This window comes from Heliangelus exortis, chromosome 2 (assembly GCF_036169615.1).
Source record: "Heliangelus exortis chromosome 2, bHelExo1.hap1, whole genome shotgun sequence".
Lineage (NCBI taxonomy): Eukaryota > Metazoa > Chordata > Aves > Apodiformes > Trochilidae > Heliangelus > Heliangelus exortis.
In genome coordinates this window covers 134,873,879-134,898,207 of record NC_092423.1, presented here as the reverse complement: position 1 = coordinate 134,898,207, position 24,329 = coordinate 134,873,879, and the positions used below count along the sequence as shown (strand labels likewise).

At 34.5% G+C, this 24,329-nt stretch overlaps 1 protein-coding gene across 2 annotated transcripts in view; it reads left to right on the top strand.

Annotated features, from left to right (window-relative positions):
• Positions 1 to 24,329, top strand: part of CSMD3 (CUB and Sushi multiple domains 3) — a 544,465-nt gene that overhangs the window by 387,546 nt on the left and 132,590 nt on the right. For both annotated transcript variants that reach the window (XM_071738231.1, XM_071738232.1), the window contains 2 exons: positions 1,309 to 1,503; positions 21,887 to 22,003. In XM_071738231.1, coding sequence (XP_071594332.1) covers positions 1,309 to 1,503; positions 21,887 to 22,003 — 312 coding nt within the window. The remainder of the gene's footprint in view (positions 1 to 1,308; positions 1,504 to 21,886; positions 22,004 to 24,329) is intronic.

Genomic DNA, 24,329 nt, shown 5'->3' with positions numbered 1-24,329 from the left:
TACCTAAATTAATTAATGTGAATATCAAATGCCTGTTATTAGTAATTGAGTATGTAATGTAATTATTACCTATTATTATTTTGTTTTTCATATCAGAAGTATGCTTTGCAGATTAGATATGCAAATCCTAAGAAATTGATAACCACATTTGGAGATCTTCACAGTATTTTGGAAGATGTGTCATTGAAATGTCAAATTAATTATTCTATGTTTCTATATTCAAATGTAAATATACTCTTATGGCTTTGCAGTGTAATTCTTTCTTCTCAGGAATACTCTAATAAAATAAAAATGGCATTAGAGAGTTAAACCAAAAACTTCTCAATTCATTAGCATGTCCCTATTTCAATAGCTGATACATGTGACTCAACTAATAAAGGTCATATATATAATAATTTCTCCATATCATCTGTAAGTTTTCAGAAACTTCAGCTTAGGTACTGCCAGGATCAGATAAAGTGTCTTTTTATTCAGAGGTCTTAAGTAACCTTCCAGGAACTTCAAAGCTCAAACAGTCTTTTGGCAAATGTACCTGCTTTTGGCAGAAAGTTCCACAGTGCAAATGCACTTGGTAAAAATCCATCTCCTTTGATATATTAGAAAGTTTGCGTGCACAAAATGAATAAGTGTTCCCTACTGATCTTCATCATAAAACCCTTAAATCGTAAAAAAGAAAATAATAAGAAAGATAGGACCATATGTATAAGCTTGAATTTATTTCAATATTTTGAAACAAATAGTTATAAATAACAAAAACAGAGGGTAAAATTGAAGAATATTCTAATGCTTTTTGCTACAGTGAGGAAAAAAAAAGCCTTTATGAAAGCGTATGTCACATGCACAGGTATAGATAATCATGTGTAGATTATTAATTTTGAATAAATTATCATTTCTGTACTTCTATTTTTAATCCAACTCCAAATATTTGTGTCCTCTACTTACAAGTTTTCAGACAATTGATTTTAAAACCAGAATATGTTCTTTTCCTGTAACAGTGTCCATAGACATCTACCTTCATCTAACAACATCACTGGTCACCATGAATGCTGGAAAAACAGTTCAGATAATGAAGCTCTATAGGAATTATCTAGGATAAATACAAAAGACATATATTCATTATATAGTAATTTGTACAGTCATAAAAATGAAGGAGAGAGAACATTTGCACTCTAGACAGATGCTTATAAAGAAAGAGAAAGGAACATTATGTGTCTACAGGGTGCTCAAAGACCTTGAGAGAACTCCAGAAAATATTTGTATTGTTTTATATATTATTCAGAATTATGTTTGCATTTCTTTCTTCTGTAGCAAAGCTTCGTGAGTCTTGCTTTGATCCTGGAAATATAATGAATGGAACAAGACTTGGAATGGATTATAAACTAGGATCAACTGTCACGTATTACTGCGATGCAGGTTATGTCCTTCAGGGATATTCTACACTTACATGTATCATGGGGGATGATGGAAGACCTGGATGGAACAGAGCCCTGCCCAGTTGTCATGGTAAGAGAAATTTTTCATTTATTATAGTTGCTGTTGTTGTTATTCTTGCTTTGTCAAATGGAAAAAAGAGGTACAAAATTAGAGGAAGCAATTTCTCTTTTAGGATGAAGCCTTTTTCTATGATATATATATATATATATATATATATATATATATATATATATATGCTATTTCTATGCTATAAACCAAAGTCAGGGTAAATACAGTTTCAGGTTTTTAATAACACCGGATAAATAGTGCTACAGTTTATTACTGCAGATAGAGGTTAATAATTATGTCATCCTCTGTGCAGACTGGTGTTCTTGATTAAGCAAGGTTCAGAACAGAGTATAGATCTAAATACCATTTATAGGCACTTTAGCAGAGCATTAAAAATATTCTGCATGTCACAGTGTATATGTTTGGGGTTTTTTATTACTGTTTTTTAAACGACATAGATGTAATATTTGTACATACAACATCATCATTTAACCTGTTAGAAATGTGTTGTCTCCTGAAAAATAAAGCCTTGAAATACACAAAATATCATCCAGTCATTCAAGCCTTTATGCATATGAAGGTTTGACACCCATTACCATCTCAAGTATAAGCATTTTCAGATTAAAGAAAATAATGAATTTTTAAAATACTGATTTGCTGTTCATACTCACTAGCATTTGATAGCCACCTCCGAAAAAAGCTATATGCTTTTCGCATATACTGTAAGATTTAGCACAAAACCTCACCCACATAAAAATGCTAAATAGTAAAATGAACATTTGCTTTGTAAGTTAAAATAAAATCTCATTATCTAGTTAATTTCAGTTCCTTTTCATAATTTGGAGACAAAAAAGCTATTAAATCAATTTCCAATTTGAATATATACGTTTTTAAATAGAATGCGGATTTCCATTGTGTGTACTTAAATTTCTACTTCAAAGTGGATGGCAGCAAACAGGAAAAAAATCGTCAGCTATAAAGAATAACCAATATTGTAAGCATTTAAAGAACTTTAGTATTTTCATACTAAAAATGGGGCTGAGCCCAGAGAGTGGTGGTGAACGGTGCTGAATCCAATTGGCGGCCAGTCACAAGTGGTGTCCCCCACTAGTGTTGGGCCCAGTTTTTAATATCTTTATTGATGATTTAGATGAGGGGATTGAGTCCACCATTCGCAAATTGGTCTGATTCCAATGGGATGAGGTTCAACAAGGCCAAGTGCTGGGTGTTGCACTTTGGCCACAACAACCCCATGGGGAGCTCCAAACTGGGCACAGAGTAGCTGAGAGCAGCCAGGCAGAAAGGGACCTGGGAGTCTGGATTGACAGGAAGCTGAACATGAGCCAGCAGTGTGCCCAGGTGGCCAAGAAGGCCAATGGCATCCTGGCCTGTATCAGGAACAGTGTGGCCAGTAGGTCCAGGGAAGGGATTCTGCTCCTGTACTCAGTGCTGGTGAGGCCACACCTTGAGTCCTGTGTCCAGTTCTGGGCCCCTCAGTTCAGGAAGGAATTGAGGTGCTGGAGCAGGTCCAGAAAAGAGCAAGGAGGCTGTGAAGGGACTCGAGCACAAGTCCTGTGAGGAAGGGCTGAGGGAGCTGGGGTTGTTCAGTCTGGAGAAGAGGAGGCTCAGGGGAGACCTCATCACTCTCTGCAACTCCCTGAAAGGAGGGTGTAGCCAGGTGGGGGTTGGTCTCTTTTCCCCAGGCAGATATCAGTAAGACCAGAGGATATGTATGGCCTTAGGCTCTGCCAAGGGAGGTTTAGGTTAGATATTAGGAAAAAAATTTTTACAGAGAGCATTGAAATGGGCTGCCCAGGGAGGTGGTGGATTCTCCATCCCTGGAGGTTTTTAAGAAGAGACTGGATGTGGCATTCAGTGCCATGGTCTGGTAACCACAGTGGCAGTGGATCAAAGGTTGGACTTGATGATCTCAGGGGTTCTTTCCAACCCAGATGATTCTGTTTTTCTACGTGGTTCATTATCCACCAAAACCATCATAGCACTGGACACCAAACTTACATGGACCAAACTGGAGAACTAGCCATAGCAGTCTTTTGGCAATGCATTCACATTGTAGACAGTGTGCAATAAAAGTCAAAAGTTTCTTCCTCATTTTAAAATCACACACAAATATCATTTTACAGACAGGATTTGGTGAGGAAGTTTGTTGTACACAAGAGGAGAGAGATTCCATCTTTTGGAAGGTCTTTTTAATGGGCAGTGACAGATGAATAATTTATCCATGAAGAAATAATTGTGTCTATTCATGTACTGAGCAATCTTCCAGTGGTCTGGTTTTTTAGCATTCACTAAAGAATGTTTTGCTTAGAAGAACTGCCATTTTAATAATAGGGGGAACAAATCTTATAATACAATGGGTGGATATCTGTCACTGGTTCTAACTACAGCATGTTTTACAAGTTATTGTCATATATTTTTACCATGTAATCAGTGCTTTCCACTTTTTCAAAAACTAGCTCAAGAAAAGTAGAACATTTATATAGCTGTGAGAAAGACAGTATCAATTTATTATCTTTCAATTACGTAGAGCTGACAGAAAGTTTGAGAGCTGAATTTGGCCTCTGGACCATCAGTCTCACCAATGTAAAAAATTTATTTAGAGAAATGAAAAGAGATTTCTCAATTCTGCCAGTTGTATTTTTCAGTCCTCATTGAAACTGTCAGTGTTATAATGAAATATTACACCTCAGTATGTATGTATTTTTTCATTTTCCTATTTCTTTTTATGAAGAAGAATTGAGAACCTGAACTCCCTTTATACCTCTAATATTTTGATCTAATGCTACAGGGATGAAGTAAAAAAAAAACCCATACTTTAAATTTACCTCATTATCTCTAAACATTTACTTATTAAACATCAATTTAGAGTCCAGGTTCTTCTGTTAAATTCTTATGTTATGTATAGCTTTTAAGGGGAAATGAGATATCTGAGAATATGAAAAGACAAATATTACAAATGAGTATTCTCATTTTGCTGATGTTTGGAGCTAAGTAGGTCAGAGGAAAGGAACGGAGAAGTTTCAACACTCCCAATGTCTCTCTGCTCTCAAGAACGTGCGTTACAGTGTATAGAATATGTCTTGTAAAGAGCATAATTCAAAGAGCATAGAAAGGCTATTTCTCCTCTAAGAGATTTTCTGTCAGTAATATTTGATCATATCCATTAAAAAAATTATTAGATAAATAACACAGCATCATTGTGAAACTGATACAGAGGTCCAGAGTCAGACCGTGTTAAGTAAAAACTGTTCTTGTTACAATCAGTATTGGTATTTTCACTGAATAGAATCTCAGTGAAGAAGGATAGTGTACCATCTCTATGCCCATTCTGAATAAGTTGACATAATTTAAGGCATACCTCTGAGAGATGGTAGATGAGTTTGAATGGCCCATGTAGAAAAAAGAGTTATGGGTCTTACTTGTTTTGAAATCTAACCTTATAGATAAAGTGTGGGCAAAAAAACTATTTTCCATTCAAAATTAAAAACAAGGTGAAGGCAGTGGCTCTATTATATTGGAAGGGCAACCATTTGTGATGTCTTCAAGTATTTTCTGAAAATGTCTGGTAAATCAAACCCTATAGGAAAGCTTTGTTGAGGAACACTGATATTTCTGGTCTGGTCAGGCTTCTCCATGAGCAGGCTTATTAATTGCTTGGTCTGTCAAAACTTTCTTTCCTGGAAATGTGCAAAACTAGAAAATATGGGTGTCTACAGACCCTAAAAGTCAATAACTGATGATTTTGGATTTTCAGCATCACAAAGGACTGGTTTTTCTAAATGTACTTAGTCCATAAAGCTAATGTTTTGCAATTGTACCTTTATGCACCAAGTATTTTTTATGACCTAGTCAAATGTACATTAGGCATTACATTCATTTGCTTGAAATCATTTTAAATAACCCTCAGTCTCTCTAATAAGAGTGGGAAGGGAACCAAATCATTGGCTTAATTCTTTTATGAACACATTCAAAGATTAACATGAAGGCTAATACGAAGCTATTTGGCATTTCATGGTGGATGTTAAGAACAGGATGTAATTAACATATCAGATGCAATATTGCTGTGACAGAGATGATTATTAATGACTTCTCTCAGCTTTACCAGCTATAGTTAATTTAAAATATTTGTAGCAAAACCTGTGTGTTTACAAAATAACAAAAAGCCCTGTAGTAGGAAATCATGTTTATGACCAAGTGTAAAAACCATGTTCCTACCAGAAGAAATCATTTATTGATCACTAAAAATATTGCTGTTTCATTATAGTCTGTTGCTTAATCCTTTTGAGTCCAGGGTTACAAATACCTTTATATGAGAGATATAAACAGTCTCACCTGTGGAAAGAACTGCTTATGATTCATTAAGATTTGGGTGGTTTTTTTTTGTAACAAATCATCACTATTCCAGATATTCATGTTTGTCTTTTGTTTAAAATAAAACAAAAAAAGTCCTGGGATTGCTCATGGAACAATTCCATACTATGAGATTTAAAAGCATCAGAATCATGCTTAATTATGTATGTAACAAGAAAGTTTAATTCCCAGTCTGTTGTACACAGTTACATTCTCTAGCCATAATGATTTAGTGATTAAAGACCATGCTAAAACCCAGAAACCTATGCATTATGATGAACAGAGAGGACTACATGTCCTCTTCTCTTAATATCTTCATCAGTGACACAGTGGGAGCTTAACTTCCATCTGTGATATTAACGTCTTCATATTTATAAAGGAAAAAACAACTAAACAAAATACATTTCTAGACAAAACAATCGATGGGGAAGGGGGAGGGGTTGTGGAAGCCATAGGCCCTTGGAGCAGCTAAACTGCAGTATCTCCAGTTACTCTGGTAACTCTGTATAGTTCTTTGTGTTTGAAGTTGGGAAGAGTGAAATGACACAAGGAGAGGCAAGATGAGGTGTGTAGAGAGAGAAAACGAGTCATTCAAAATAATAAAAAATTGTATCCATTAGTAGAGACTGTAGTATAGCACACTATATAAAAAAGTATTGAATCATCATCAATACTTAAGTTGTGTGAATAACAGTATTGTGCCATTATAAGAAATAAACTGGTGTGGTATTTATGTTTTAAAAGATCTACACTTTAGGCTGAGAAATGTTGAAAACTTAGTCAGTGAGAATTAGGGCTGTCGTACAGGTGAAGGTGTGTTTGGAATGTCTTCAACAGTGATCTTGTATACTGCTGTGGTTGGGAGAGGGCATCGGTGTTTTGACCCAGATAAAGACTTGCTTATCTTTGAAGTCCCTGTATGAAGGGCTACTATTTCACCTTTTTCAAAGGCTGGATGTGTGTAAGGAATGAGTCATGCAATTGTAGAAGGCACAGCTTGTAAAGCTGAATGATACTGTGAATGAGACTGTTTTTCTGCAGTTTACAGTTCCAAAATAATGTTCAGTTATTCCTATAACATATAGTCATATATATTCAGTTATTACCACTTAAGTAGCATGCTTTACTTAAAAGTCTCATTTGTTGGCTACTTAAAAGGCATTTCTGCATTTCTCTTTTTTTTTTTTTTTTTTTTTTTTTTTTCCCCAGAATAACATGTATGTTTTACAGAATTATATAAACTCTGAACTGAGTAGAACTGAAATCAATGAGGATTGTGTTCTGAGTACATAAAATGCTACTCAAATGCTACCTACTCTGAAAAGTTAGTTCTTATCAGATTTGAAAAGGCAAGTGATGGAATTTAAAAGAAAATATGAAGGATTTTGGTTTATTGTGACTGAAATATCTTCTGAATGCTAATTTTTTTTTGTTCCCAACCTTCTGCTGCCTTCTTTTAAAAAATACATATCCATTGCCTCATCAGTTGCAGGTTTCCTCCCGGTATAGTCAGTAGAGAGAGACAGGTTTCTTAAAAGATCGCCAAAGGGGACTCAAAGAGCTTGTTAGGAAGGTAGGTGTTTCCACTTGCATCTAGACTGCATTTGAATGCTCAGCAGGGTGTGACTTAGCAGCATAGTAAATACTAGTTGAAGTGAATTATCTGAGTACGCTGTGTAGCAGCAATACTGCCCTCATCATAAAATTTTTTTCTTCCTAATATCTACCCTATTTTAGTTTAGAACCATTGTTGCTTGTTCTGTCACTACAAGCCCTGCCAAAAAGCTTGTGTTTTTAAGAACAAACTTTTAACTGGAAAAGATTTTTTTTCTCGATGCTGTTCTTTTAATAGCAAGGGAACTTTGAAAATGTTACCGGTATGAACTATAAAGGCTAATAATTTTAGAAAGATCAGAAAACAATTGAAATAAATAGAGATATGCATATACACACACCAAACATTAAGTGACTGACCTTTTGCCTGTATATTTGGAATTCATAATATGGCTTTACAATGTCCATTGAATAATAAATGCTGTGTGTAAGTATTCTAAGCTGTTATTTAAGAAGTGATAATGTAATATAATGGTAAATAAAGCATAAGAAATGAAGAACACTAGTTAATTACAATGATCTCATTAACATCAGCTGCCAGAGAATCCTAATTTCCAAGGTATTTAAAGGATTAGTTAAATAGCGTGCACCATAAAACCAGTACTTCATCCTCTGTTGAACTAAATCTTCTGCCAAATTTTTGAAGCATAGTTCAAAGAGGGAAATGTTGAAAAGGAAAAATAGTTTCAGTTTTTGCCTTATTGTTTTATATTCCTTAATATAAATTATATTATAAATATAAATCATATATATTCCATAATTTAAAAAGTTACCTAAAATCAAGCCTAGGTATCCAAGCCATAACTTTAAATAGGTCAGCTTAAATGCAACTGTTATTTTGAATAAATATCATGAATAAGCAAAAAATGGAATTAGTATTATTGACGATAGTATGTAAATTATAAAATGTATGGTGACTGGCATACTGTTTCTTCTAATCTCTAGGCAATAAAAGCAGATAGAGCACAAATGAAAATACAGAATAAAGCATGTGACTTTCATTTAGAATATTTTTAAAAATACTTTTGTTTCCTTTCAATACATAAATCTTCCAGGAGAAGATTGAAAAAAAAAGTTTATTTGATCATGTATTTTGAGATGGAGAGAGAAGTAGCTTTTAGTGCCAATATAAGTTAATATATGCTTGTTTGCATATTAAGAGATTATATTTACATATTTTCTTTCAAGTATTTTTTATAATAGATAAGATGGCTACAGTGTGTTCTGTTCTTAAAAGGAAAAAAACACCCACCATTTATTCTCACAGATAAACAAGTATTTATTTTCCAAGGGCTGCAAGACATTAAAGTAGGATAGAATTATGTAGCATCTGTCAGTAATCAAGGTAAATCAATCTATTAATAACTGGAATTATTAAGAAACTAGTCAAGTCATTTTTGTTGGCAATACCTTATAAATACATGTTTCTAACTTAACCTCAGGTAGCATTATGAAAATCCTTACTCTTGTCTAATAAGACTCCAGTAACCCACTCAGATGGAATAGGTTTTTTAGGTGGTATATGTTGGTAGTTACCTGTACAAGAGTCGTAGCTCATTCTTTGCATGAGTTTTGTCGTCTTCACATTGACTGTCACAGTATGGACTGAGGCAGGGTTCTGTGGAAAAGAAAAAATTGCAATTAAAAGAATGCATTGTTTTAATATGGAATTCAGTTTCCTTTTGTTTCTCAACTGTGCTACAGGTAGCACGTATTATAGGCATGGTAAGAAAGGTGATCATCCAGTTTAAAAGAGGATAGTATCCTTTTTTAATGTTTTGTGTTTCCTGATGTTTCGTTCAGAAGCTTTGTTCCAGCTTTTTTCTGATCTCCTGCTCTCTTGAAGGAAAAGTATTTTCCACAAAAATGAAAAAAACCAAAAAACCAACCAAACAAAAATAAACAACAACAAAAAACCAACCAAACCAGTTTAATTCTAGTTTTTAGGTTAATATAATGAATCACAACTCTATCTAATACACATTTGAGTATTCAGATACCACAGAAGTTTTGTTGTTATGAATTCAAAAGGTTACATTTCCTTCCCTGTTATATTATTTTTTTATTTTCCTACTGTTTTTGATAATAAGTTACTGAAAAAGTTGTTAGTTTGAATCTTCACTTATGTAGCATATCAAGAAATAACAGTTTGGTTCATGAACAAAGATATATTTGTACATTAAGCTATACTAAGAGTTACAGTTGAGAGCACGTATAAATAACTGGAGGTCAGAAAACATAGTGGGTATTTTCACTATTTCCATTTCAAAATTAGTGATTCACTTCACATCTTTTTGTTTCAACATTGAGATAAAAGTATCAAATGAAAGCAGAACCAGTTGGCCAAAAGCAGAGCAGATTTTCTCAATGAGAGTAAATGTGACTATAATGTGCTCAGAATGTATCCAAACATGTCCAAAATGCACTCAAATTGAACACCCTGGAAGGAAGGGAAGAGAAAAAACTAAAAGTAATGTTTAATTTTATATGAGGAGCTATATTGAACTGATGAAGCTAATGGAACTGAATTTGAAGATAACAAAAAAGTGAGTATTTATTGATGACCTGGAAATTGTGTAAAATTTTAGAGTCTCATAAATCAGAAGCAAAATCTAAAAGAATCACCAAAAGAGGTGGTGAAACAAGAGAGTCTATGATTCTAAAAGAAATTAAAATTTGTATTCCAGGAAAAGGAAATCATGTTTGAATGAGGGTAGTAGAAAATGTGTCCAGGAGGATTTTGAGAAACAACTGTAGATTAAATGAGAAAAGTAGGAAATGTATTAAGGTGTGAACTGAAGTTCAGTGTCAAAACTGCATTCAAGGACAATGCCACTGTAGAAAAATTAAGTAAATTACATGTTGCATTACATTATGTTACATTATATTCCATTATGCTGTGTTACATTATCTCAGTAATCAGGGAGGTCCTGTGTTAGAACCATTCCTCTGACTCTAAGGAACAATGTCAGAAGCTCTTCTGGAAGACATGTTAAAGGAAATCACTTAACAGAAACATAAGTTTCTAGGATGAGATACTTGTTTCTGTGAAATTCTGGAAGAGCCTAGATATGAACTGTGTGAACTACAAACGTTGACCTATAAGCTTATGTGAGCCTTTCTCTCAAACTAAGAGAAGTTGATGAACATGTCGGAACTCTTCAGTGATGAGCAGTGGGCCAATTTCCACACTTTAAAATAGATGGTGATTATAGAAAAGACAGAACTAGGATATACATGGTTAAATATGTAGAGGGAAAATGTGTATAACTTTCAAAGAAGATTATGGAGCTTAATGGGAAGCCTGAGAGCTCAAGAAACATATGAATGAAATTAGTAGCAGTTGATATTTTTAAAAATTTCTGATGGAGTTCCACAAAGAAAGGTTATTTGTTAAGGGAAATGTAATGCAATGTGTTAAGATGAGTATTTTACTACAAGGTAAGAATTAAAAGTTGTAGGTGTGGTGATGTTATTTAAAGAAAAAGAAAATTTAAAAAAAGATACAATAAAGAAAGGTTACCACAAAGATCCCATACAAATTTGTGTTGGGAATTATGCCATCTGATACAACTTAACATAAAAATGAGATGTCAAAGTTCATAGATGTCACAAAGTTATACAAAAAGTTTAATCCTCAATATGGTGTGATTTCAGAGTAAAATGTTCATCAGTTTCACTTTTGGTAATTGTAGGATAAATAAACCTAAGTATAGGAATGTGTTGATCTACAGTTGAGTTTTAATAGTTAGGTAAAAGGACTAGTCCTTTGCAGATTAGTAAAATTCTAGCAAGATTCTATTTAAAAAGCTGTAGAGTATCCTAGCACATAAGATATATTCTGATGAGGCAGTATTAACAATAGAACAAATAAATGCAACATGAAAGTAGTGCTTGGTTGTTTGCTTGTTGGTTTTTTTTCCCTTCAGGTATAGGATATTTGCTGGAGACTATAGTCTAATGAAAAATTAAATTGAAATTTTCAACTATAAGCTGTATTACAATGAAACAAATGAATCTTAGATTGCTGAGATTTGTAATTAAAATACTTTTAAACAGCTGAATCAAAGTATCTTAAATCTGTCAGCCTGAAACTGTTAAATAAATCTGTACCTTATGCTTTCTTCAGCTCAATGATTTGAGAAAAAAAACTTGTGTTGATCATACAGAGGTGTTTTCTGTTACTGCTGAGCAGGGCTTAGTCAACCAAGGCCTTTTTTGCTCCTCTTACTGCCCCACCAGTGAGTTGGGAGGAAACACAGCAGAGAACAGCTGACACCAGCTGATGACAGGAGTATTTCATACTGTACAATGTCATGCTCAGCGTATAAAACTGGAGGAAGAAGGAAGGGGGGATGTTCAGAGGGATGGTGTATGTCCTCCCAAGTACCAGTACATGTGATGGAGCCCTCTTCTGGAGATGGCTGAACACCTACCTGCCTTCAGATGGGAAGTGGTGAATGAATTCCTTGTTTGCTTTGCTTGTGTGTGCACCTTTTGCTTTGCCTAATTATCTCTCTTTGTCATGACCCATGATTTCTCTCACTTTTACTCTTTCAGTTCTCTCCCCCATTCCACCAGGGGAAAGTGACCAATGAGCTATGTTGGGCTTAGCTGTCAGTGGGGTTAAGCCATGACAGCATCAAATTGGATTCTCTGGGGTGCTGATCACTAGAGAATTCCAGTGATACAAGTGAAAGACCTCTGAAGGTCTTTCAGACACAAAAATATTGGGAACCTTGCAATTTCTTTTTTCTTATGGCATCTCTAGGGATTAAGACCATCCTCGAATAACATAATTCAAAGACTATTAAAAATCTTAGCAAAAAGTAGCTATTAGGATTCCTGTTCTTCAGAGAGTAGATACTTGGGTTTTGTGCATCAGTTGAATACTCAGTTTTGGCAAAATTATAAAAGATACTTGCAAGTAAATATTTAATTTTGGACATTATAACTTCAATAATATGGGCATGTTCCAAACTGAAGGCTCTTTAGTAAAAATACGCACTAACTGTGAAGTTGTTTCAATGTACTCTAAAAAGGATAGTGATTTACAAGATTTTACTTCATACGAGTGACATATATATGCTTCTGTGTTTCAGTCTGGCAACTCAACTGAATTTAGAATGATGTTGCAGTTATTCATCTAAAAACTACAGTCACTTCTCATGACAAAAATCACATTATCTGTAATGACCATTTTTCTTAAACTAAAAAGAAAATTACCAAATATTAGATCTATCCAGGTTCAATAGGAAATAAATCCTGTCTAAGTGTTTAAATTATTTCTAACCCATACAGTTTATTGCAAATCGATCATATATAGTATGTTGAATTAATGTTATATTTCAAATACAAGGAATCAAAAGGATGGTTAGGAAAATCAAAAGGAAGATTAAGTAAAAGAAGATTTTAGATATCCCAGGAAGCATTTGAAGAGGAACTCAAATTTTTATTCAAAATCTTTCTGGTGTTCATCTAGATATGTGTTCACATAAGATCATATTACTGCTGTTTTAAAAATGAGCTCTGAATGAAAGATGTTCTTTGGAGTTTGGTGAAAACTGTGAAGCTGAGGTCTTTCCAAGTTTTGTCATCACTGTATAAACTTGAAACAGAAACTGTCAGAACTATGTGATTTTAATCCAGGACATCCATTTTTTTCCTGTATTTTTCTTCTTCTAGTCTATCTGCTGTCCTAGACCTTTGCTTTCCTTATGTGTGTCTGAAGTTTGACTTCCAATAGATATGATTAGACCATTAGAAATCAGAAATATAATTGTTCTAATCTTGCTTTAAATATTATAAATCATTCAAGAATTAGCAACGGATACAGTGTAACCAGAAAGTAACAGGAGATTGAAAAAAAAAATGCTATGCATAGGTGTTCTTTAGCTTGGCCAAGAAGTAGGAATCTGAGATTTTAACATGGAGAAACCCCATGTTTCATGTTTTGCAAGGGGCCATATTAATAAATGCATGGGGCTTGTGTGGCAAGGTTTAGATAGCAAGTGGCTTATGTGACAAAATACCAGAAGCTTCCCGTGTATCAGATAGAGCCAATGCCAGATGTCCCCGACACAGACCCGCTGCTGGCCTCTGCGATAACGTATTTAAGAATGGGGAAAAAAAGCTGTGCAGCAGCAGCTGGAGAAGGGAGAATATGTGAGAGCAACAGCTCTGCAGATACCAAGGTCATTGAAGAAGGGGAGGAAGAAGGTGCCTCAGGTACTGGAGAAGAGATTTCCCTGCAGCCCATGGTAAAGACCATGGTGAGACAGGCTGTCCCCCTGTGGCCCATTGAGGTTAACAGTGGAGCAGAAACCTACCAGCAGCCCATGGAGGACCCCACGCTGGAGCAGATGAATGGCCAAAGGAGGCTCTGACCTGTGGGAAGCCCATGCTGGAGATGACTCCTGGCAGGATGTGTGAACCAGGGGAGAGAGGAACCTACACTAGAGCAGGTTTACTGGCAGGACTTGTGATCCCATGGGGACCCACTCTGGAGCAGTCTGTTCCTGAAGGTCTGCAGCCTGTAGAAAGGACCCACACTGGAGTAGTTCATGAAGAGCTGCAGCCTGTGGACAGGACTCACACTGGAAGACTCACATAGGAGTGTCTCCTGTGGGACAGACCCCCAGCTGGAGCAGGAGAATGTGAGGAGTCTTCCTCTTGAGGAGGAAAGAGCAGCAGAAACACAGTGAAACTGACCCTAACTTCCATTCCTCACCCTCCTGCCCTTCAGTGCAGGGAAGGAGGTAGAGAAAATCAGGAGTGAAGTTGAGCCAGGAAGAAGGGAGCGGAGGATGGGGAGAAGGTCATGTAGGATTTTGGTTTTATTTCAATTACCCTATTCTGATTTGATTAGTAATAAATTACTTTCTCAAGTCAAGTTTTTTTAACTGGAATGGTAATTGCTCTGTGATCTCTCCCTGTCCTTATCCTATGCATGTTTTGTTTTTTTTTTTTCTCCCTGGTCCAGCTGAGGGGAGTGTTAAATTGGCTGTGGTGGGCACCTGACATCTAGCCAGAATCAAACCACCATTGTGTTAAAATGTCCATACTTAGTCTTATGTAATGTAAGTCTCTATCCACTCGTTGAAATGTAATATGGCAGTCAGCACCGTTCCTCAATATCAAGTAGACATCACTAGTACTGTCAGGGTAATGTGACTGGCTTTTAAAGAAATGGTATTTCTTTTGCATGTAGAACCACTTCCACTGGCAAAAGCAGTCTACATTAGATTGCATGTGTGGATTTTGTGGCATTTTTTAATATGTATTTTTAATTGGTACTTCTGCTTTTAACTGAATTCCACAGACCAATTATTTTGACTAGTTTTTATTTTAATATTAAGAGGTATTTAATCCCCTGTTTTTCTTTCCTGCGTTTTAGTTGGGTTATGGTTCCTCACTTTCTCAGATGAATTAATTATTTGTTAGTTAAAGTTTTTTGGATTTGTTACCGGCTTTGTTGGTTTTAGAGGTAGGAATTGGTGAACTGCTAAATAAATATACATTAAAATATTTGATTATGAGAATAATTGTATTTTATTTATTTATAGATACTAAATACATAGCATAACAACAGCACAAGCTGAAATTAAATTTATCTTCTGCTAAGTTTTGATTTGCTTCTTTTACTGAAGGGTTCTCTGCTCTTGAAATGTCTTCCTTAAGCATTGTCAGCATGAAGAAAGTTGAATGTCCCCCCTTCTCATGCTACAAGCAAGTAATTTGGTGTGATATTGATGTAAATACATAAATAATTATAAGAAGGTGAAGCACTGTCTCCTGCCTGCTTAGATATACTTAACCCCGTATGACAGATATTTATATGCCATCTTCTTTCAGGAATCACAAAAAAATAATTCAGTAACTTGACAAAAGTAGTAATGAGAATATCTAAATTCAAATGATTTTACTAAAATTGTTAGCATTAATTTCTTGTCTTATCATTTATAGATCAAGAGAAAAACTCTTATATTTTTCTCTTAATCTACCACATCTCCAAAAAGTGTCCAGTCTTCCCATTATCTCATTCGTATCTTCTGGAGAAAACAAAACTGATTATTTCAAAATTTGCTTTTTGGGGGTGTTTTTTTTTTTGGGGGGGGGGGGGGGGGCGTTGCTTGTTGCTTTGTTTTATTTGATTTTGATGGGGGTTTTGGAGGGTGGGTTTCTTTGGTGTTTTTTTAATTGGGGTTTTTTGGTGGTGTTTTTTTTAACTTCCAAAAACTTGGAAGTTCCTGATGAAGTTTTACCACTCTTGAATGGAGTACAAATGGTACCTTCTGTCTCTTATGCATAACAGCTGAGCTTAGAGGTCTCTTTGTTTAAAGCAATGTTATATTTAAACTCATATTCAGTATTAGAACTGCTAAGTATTTTCTGCAAAACCTAGCTAATTGCTTTGCATTTTGCATTTCTGCATTTGCTAGTAATTTTTTTTAATTGATACTTCAAATTTCTCTGGTTTGTTTCTTTTGTTTTTGTTTAGTTTACAATTTCTTTTTTATCCATTTTCTGTTACGAATTAGGACGCTTTGATAATTTTTTTAATTCGTGAGAGGATTTCACCAGCTCCTGCTGGTCCCTGCTTTAACTAACCAATTACAAATACTATCAACATACATTGCCCTGAGCCTCTATTTCATTTTTTAAGTCAATTTTTATTGCCACAATTAAACTGTATTGTGAGGAATGAAGAGATGACAGCATGGAAAGCTTCTGTGTACTTTGTGTTATTGTTCACTTTGGTACTGCTTTCCTCCTGTATGATGGTCCAATCTCTGTCTGTAATTAATGGTATCATTTTATTTCTAATGTAGTTCTGTAGTTCCAAACTGCAACTAAAATATTTGGGTTTGTATACGCTGATTTTTCCATATTCATTGTAATGTTAAAAAAATTTTAGATGCCTCATCACATTTACATTTGCAGACTAATACCCAAATAAAAGCATCTGTAATTTGGAATTTCAGAATAAATTTGTCTACCATTTTTATCTCTTTACAATGTCCTTTGCATGATTTTTAAAAAATTAATATTTTATTTCCTAGTGGTGATATAATTATTTTATGGTTACTTGTTTCTTGCATAGTAGTATTAACTACTACAAAAAATCATTACAACTGAAAAATAGGTCATTTGGAGTAGAAAGTATAAATAGAATTATGTTATATTATATAAAACTAGAAAAACCATCAATCGAGTATTTAATATATTAAATTCTAAAGACAAAGATTGTTCCTCAAAAAAAATTATTTTAGCCTACTCATTTAGACAACTAAACATTAGATATCTGTAATGACTACCATCTTAGTCTGGGTTTTGAAACAGTGGGCCATAATGTAAGAAGTCTGTATCTCATTAGTAGATCTAGGCATATTTCTCCTCTGCAGAGTTCATTCCCTTTTTATTGTATTTGTAGCTATATAACCAGATTTATCTGTATGACATAAAGCAATATTGTGCCATTCATTTTTAAGCAGTATTCCCCATTGATTCCACTGAGCAATACTACTTAAAAATGGATGGTGCAATACAGCACTTAAATCTGCAGTTACAATTAAATTCTATTAGGTTTTAGCTCTAAGAGCTGTAAAGTAGGTAATCTGAAAGCAGTAGTAAGAATTAAAAGCTTCAAGCTGCAGAAAAAATACTTGGTAGCAAAAATACTCATTTCTTCAGAAGATGAAGAGATCCAAGATCGATTCTCATGGCAGGTCTTCTATGTTTTGCTGGGACTATAGAAAATTTTACTTTATACCTGGAGTTGGGTGTAAATTACAGGGATCTGTGGTTTTGCTGTGTGATTTTGCCTCTCTGTGGTGATCATCTATGTTTCTTTAACAATTACCATATGCTGAAATGTGAATAAAGGTGTCACTGCTGATGGTACTACATTTTGTATTGTATTCTCTATTTACTAATGCATTGCTGTAGAGTGATAAAACTTAGTTCTATGAGAAAGGTGTCTGAATACTAATGACCAAGATGGGTAAAAAAGATAAACAATAAAGATAAAATATCTTACTAATTGAAGATAAAGTATTGATAATATTTTGTTTTCGTTATGATAGGGTTTTTATAAGGGTTGCAGAGAGTGCTATATTTAATTACAAGATACCATTACAGTAAATTCAGTACACAGAGAGAAGAAACTTTCTGCCATTAATGTTTAATATTGTTTCAGGGAAACTATGAGTAATGCATCCACATGCAGATTCTTATCACATTTTTACCACAGCCAAGTGCCTTGCTCTCCTATTAAAGTGTTCCAATGATGATCCTGAAAAGAAAGACAAAGACGGCATACTGAATAGGCTTTTTATGTGTCAGAGAATATACTAAAAGAGAAATAAATACAGAAAATGATAAAGTGTTTCAGAGTCTAAGCAAACACTATTCAAAGATACTGGAATACTATTAAAGAATTACATTAGACAGTATCATTGCCTTTTGAATTATTTTTTTCGTTGGTTCGTTGGAGTTTTTTTCAGGATATTTTTCATTCCCAGGAAAATGATGCTCAGTATTTGTTGCTATTTTTGTACTACAGTTTACATTTGTAGATTTGATGAGTCCTGTTAGAATTTTTACTGTTGGTAGACCACTCGTTGCACAGCATAATAATTAGACATGTTGACTTCCAGAACCCTGAACTTTTTAACTTTGGAGTTATTAGGAAATTAACTAAGTGCCTGCACTGTAAAACTGTTAGCTATGGCTCAATGTATCTGAATCCACCTTTGATTTCTTAATTGTAATGTTTAGTAATGCTCAGGGTAGAATCCTTCCTTAACTTTCTGGGTTTTTTTAAGTAAGCATTTCCGAGAGGGCAAAGAAGGAAATCTAGGCTGTGAACTCTTATCAGTTTGCTAAAATACTAAATAAACCTCCTGATCCTTCCTGTACCATTCAGGAAGACCTTGGAGGACAGTGTGATGCTCTAAGAACTAAATGATATACCACCTACTGGCGATAAACTACCTATCATAAAATGATACTACCAGTTCGATACTGGTAGTATCAAACATTTTATCAGATTTCAAATGTCACCTCTGTCCTTACCTCTTGATTCAACTTTCCTTTATTCCAGCAATGTGAATTCTTGGAAGAATAAAGAGTTGTTATAGTAGCAGTTGGAAAACAATGGGAGAGACCATACGGGAAAATATAGCAGTATTATGGTAGCAGTACTATGAAATCACAAATACCTTGCTTAACTGCATGATTTATAGGAATAATAAGGAAGAGTTGTATAAATAAAATTGGAATTTATAAGTAATGGCCCACTTTATGCTGAGTGCTAAATACGTATCTATTAATTTTAAGTATTTCTATTTTCTGCTGGTACTTCAAGTTTTATTAAAAATTAGGGATCATATTCTCTTGCTTTTGGTGTCAATGGCACTGACTTCAGTGAAACCATAATTTTAGAATGAATTTGCTCATTACTGTATAGCAGCTGTTTAGAGAAGTATAATAATAATATGAGTGCTGAAGCAGGACGGTATTATTGGTCTTTTTTTTCAGTAACTCAGTTATTCAACTTGCAAACAGTAAAGATTGAAATAAAGAATATATAGGAATATATAGAATATAGGAATATAGAGAATTAGACTTTTTTGACAGTCTTATTTCTATAGTTTTAGTGCTTTTCTTACTTGCATTTTTCCATATTCTATCTGTTTCATCCAAAATGTGGAACAGAAAAACTTAAGAAATTACAAGCTGGTTAGCAGATCTGTTTTCACTGATAATATTTACCACATTGAGCTAATGAAGAGTTTCTAGTTTATGTTTTTCAAATAAATCAAGGCAAATAATGCCCTGGATGTGAGGCTGTCATGGTTTAGCACTGGCCCGGCAATTAAACTGAGTAACAGATGCTCTCTATTAATCCCTCTCTCCTCCCTCATAAGGAAAGGAGAGAGAATAAGGGAGAGAGACTTGTGGGTTGGAAACTGAACTACACGGCTTTAATAAAACAGTAATGATAAAAGGAAAAATTGCTAAATATATATACAAATACACAGAAAAATTGATACCATGTTCCTTTCCCCTCTCCCCCATTAGCCCTCACGTCACCACCAAGGCTGCAGGGAGCCCTGGGAAAGTCCAGGCTGGACTCCTGGGGTCAGCAGCAGTTGGGAGCTGGAGGCAGGAAAACACAGATTCAGGCTGGCAAGGATCAGGACCACAGGCAGACTAATGGATGGAATACTCCCAGGGTGCTGAAGCAAACAGGGACAGGTGAAGAAGGGGAAGCAGGAAGGGGTTTGACCCTCGAGATCTTCAAATTTATACTGAGTATGACGTATATGGGATGGAATACTCTGTTTGGTTAATTCTGGCATCTGTCTTGTCCGTTCCTCTCCAAAGGAGGGCTTCAGGTGTCACCTTTTTGCTCTTCTCCTTCTGGAGGGCAAAACGTTCCTCAGAACTGAACAGTGTCCTTGGCTCTGCACACCAGTCTCTAGCTGTAACCATAAACATTGAGCATTATCAGTCGCAGAAGCAGCCACTGAGAAACTTGCTGTTAATTTCAGCAAGTACAGCTACTTACAAGAGACTTAGCTGAAAGCAAAAGTACAAGACAGAAAATCACCTTTATCCTGGCCCAAACCAGGACAGAGGCTCAGCCAAGACTATTGCTTCTTGGCAAAAAGTACTAATAATGCTATTAGCAAAATTCATTTTCTCAAGAAAGCAAACATTTATGATATTTCACATGACAGTGGACTGAGGGAAGACACTAGTACTATTCTTATAGCAATAGAGAACAATATTCTCTCTATGTATGAGTGCCATTCTCTCTATGTCTTAGTGCCTACTCAGTATCTCAGTGTAAAGTAAACCTGAACTGAGCTTCACCAGGACTATGTCGTGTTCTGACTCATTTGCTACTCTGATATATCTGCCACATCTGCAGCATGGGCACACACATGCACAAGCAAATGTCAGGATCCTTCTGCTGACCTATTTCAAATACCATGACTTTCATGCTTACCCATTACATCATTTGCAAATTGTATATGTAGACTCAAACAATAGGTATTGCTCTGTGTAATTCATGCTATAATCCATCTGCTCACTTTTCAGGTACACAGTCTGACAAATGTTGCAGCTACATCATACTGAAAGGAACCCATGTTAATGCTAATTGCAGAAACTCATGCCCAAAGCAACAGGGCTTTAAGTTGCTAGGATTAGAAGATGTGTTATTTTCATGGTATTCTCTACCATAAATTTTGTGTAAATTAAATAGAAGTCTTAAAACACGTGGTTCGTAGCTCTCCTAATAAATAACTTGTGTTTAGTGTGACAAGCAGCAAGAGAATCTTCTAAAATAATGAGAGCTGCCTTTCTCTTACTTCATGTAGTTCAGAAGATAGTACCGTTTTGAGAGCATACTACAAAAAACAAGGTTTTTTTTCTGTTTAGCAAATGAAACACTGAGTTCTACTCACAGAGCCCCATTGTAACAAAGGAAATAGATTTGTTATGTAGAAATGTTAACATTAAACTTATTTAGAAATATTTTATTGCCCATAGTGGTTAGAAGAAATACTCTAAACAAGTGCTGTGATATTGACAGCAGGTTAAACTACTGAACTGCAGAGTGTGTATGAGAAGCAAGTAATAGATATGGGAAAACACAAACTCTTGACTGTTGTGTTGTGTATGACTGTATAGGACTGTTTCATATAAATGTACTGGAACAGCTGAAGAACTAAAAAACATATTCTTGCCTGACAGTTTTGAATAATGTCAAATGCTAACTTGTTAACCTTAGAAAAATACATCATTGTGGTAAATAACATTGATCTTTATCTGCCATTTTTTCAAGTGTTATACGTATTCATTGTAGAATAGACATGTTTGTGTGAAAAAAAAATGTTTGCTCATAACCGCATTTATATAATATTCGAAATAATTGACCTATAAATAAATGGTACATCATGTTCAGTCAAGGAATCCTGACTTTCTTATTTCAGTAGTTCTATATACTATTTTGAATTATGGGTCTGTTGGCATGAGTAAGAGTTTCCAAGCATATGGAAGGGCTGCATGCTATGCTTTTATCAGACTATAAAGCATCATATGAATGCATAGTTTTGTATGCTGTAGATAATAGCATACTGTGTGTTGAATGCATTATTTTATTAAGATGGTTGACAAATGGTAAAGAAAAATAATTGATCTGGGAAACTACAGAGAGCTATCAATTCTCTTTTGATATATGAGAAAGTTGCCCATTCTCAGTACTTCACAGGACATACAAATTAAATCCAGTTAGAAATGTAATAAAATTTGGCCTAAGAGCACATACTACCATACAACAAATCACAAAAAACTGTGTTTTTTTCTCATATCCTGTTATTCAAAACTGCTTATTTTTACTTTCTAGCACCCTGTGGAAGCCGCTCAACAGGCTCTGAAGGCACTGTACTGTCACCAAACTACCCCAAGAACTACAGTGTTGGTCACAACTGCCTTTATTCTATCACTGTTCCTAAAGAATTTGGTAAGTGAATCTGGTTTCATTCATGTATTTTTGTTGGTTAGACACTTTCAACAATTATCAATTATTTATTACGATTGCTTTTACATTAAACGTATTAATGGGAAAAAGCTATTTTTAAAATGAAAAATCTGTTTAGACTTATTTTTATAGTGTGCTGCTTTCTCAAAATGCTTATATTTACCTTTAGCTTTTGAAATTACTGATGTCTCACTGTGACAACCACTATGTAAACTGGAATGTTGCTGTGATGCTAGACAAATATATTAGTGGTACCAGTTACCTTTCCTTTTCACGCAAGAACATGTGCACGAATAGATGAATAGATGAATCTTTTGAGGATGTCTTCTGTTCCACACACAGAAAGGGCTTTTGCAATACTGTTTATCTCTCTGGATTTATGAATGATTTTTTCCTCACTGTATAATTAAACAATGCCTATGATGACATCTGATGCTTTGTTGTTCACTCTGACTCTTCTGTATGCAGTATGCCACATACCGAATATCATTTATTCTTTAAATATCCATGCTTCAGATTATTCTTGGATAAGTAGGACTTTGTTCTGGCCCACTGTTTACATTTGAGTTGTCAAATAACAGGTGCTTTGTGTTGTATATTTATTAATCTTCATTAATGTTGATTCTGCAAATATTTTACCCAAATTAAAGTCAGTGCTTGAAATGCTGTGTATCCATCTGCCATACTCATGATGGCTGAACACCTTTAATACTCAATTAATTTGTTCTAATGTATAGCATAGAAATGCACAGCCTACTACAAAATAACCATTTTTTTAAAGTTTTGTCTCCTAAGGTATGGTAATCTCTACTTAATCTTCCAAACATTCAGGAAAAAAAAAAAAAAAAAAAATCACATTTGCACCATTCTAAATTTCATTGTAGGTGTTTCAAGCATACGCTTTTGACCTAGCTAGTCCATTCTAGATAAACTGGAAAGGTTGTGTCCTCTCATTTCCATCAGATCTAATACTTCTTATTTTATGATGTAGATGTCAACATGTAAAGAGTTAAAACTACTACAATAAAGAATTTAAAATATTAATGTACTGTACTACATATCTTTGACATTATGGATAGAAGTGTAATTTTGTGGTTTCTGGAAATAAAGAAAGAATGTTAAATATAAAATTCAAATATTCACTGAATGGAACCTCTTCAGGAACAGTTTTGGTATCCAGTACAGCATATGAGGTCTTACAACAGAGAACAGTTTTTTTTTAAAAAGCTAAACCTAAGTCAATAGAGAAAAAAACACAAACAGTGTAATAGCATATTCATTGCGTAGAAAGGAACTCATTGGCCTGAATTAGTTTTTGATGGAGTGAAAAGAAAAGCTATTTCATGTGCAGCATTTCAAGTTCTCAAGCCCAAAATTCTGTGGAAAAGTCATTTTATTATGGCCTTTTTTTTTCACTGTTCCATTATTCTGTCATGCAGAATCACAGTTGCAATATTTCATACCATGACAGGTTTAAGCTAGAAGATAAATGATTCACAAAAGCACACAGTATGCCATAAGCAAAATCTTTTGTAAACATGGAAGACTCATCTTCTTTGACACTCTCCCTCTGATATTTTGAAATGCTGTAGGATCATTAACTGTTCAACACTGAAATGCAGCACTGGCTACAGTTAAAATGTAGAAAGCTAAGATTTTATTTTGTTATTCTGATGCCCATGACTTAATTTGTGTGCTCTACTCTGCATAATGGTGTAACTTATCCAATTATTTAAGTTGATATTTTTTAACAGTAAAGTAAATCTTACATCAATTTGCCCCCAAAAATAGCTTTCCTTTTTGTTAGAGCAAAAATATAGATTGAACATACACTGTCAGGTATATAGGAGTGGTTTCTGAGCTATGCTATCAGAGAATTAAGTATCAATTCTCAGAGGTTATCTAAAATATGAAATTTAAATAACAGCTCTTTTTTCATCCAAAGATGCTAAAATACTTGTATATAATTGAGATAATTACTGTTTTCCATGAACTGTACCCTTGCTTTATATTTACAGAAAGATACACTATTAAAAATTACACATTGTTTATTGATAAATATGACATTTTGGAACAGGATTTCTTAGAATTTTGCCAATGAAGGTAGAGACAGTTTCTTTACTATACACAAGGAAGTTAAAAAACATTATACTCTTCAATTCCTGAAGAACTTGTATTGTATTCATGGGTTCCTTTCTGTCATAAAACATTACCATTTTAAGCTTTTCCTGTCTTTTCTTGAGGTTCTGTGTTACGAGGTAGCCCTGAATCATTGTGAATAAGGAATGGAAAGAACAACTAGAGCCAA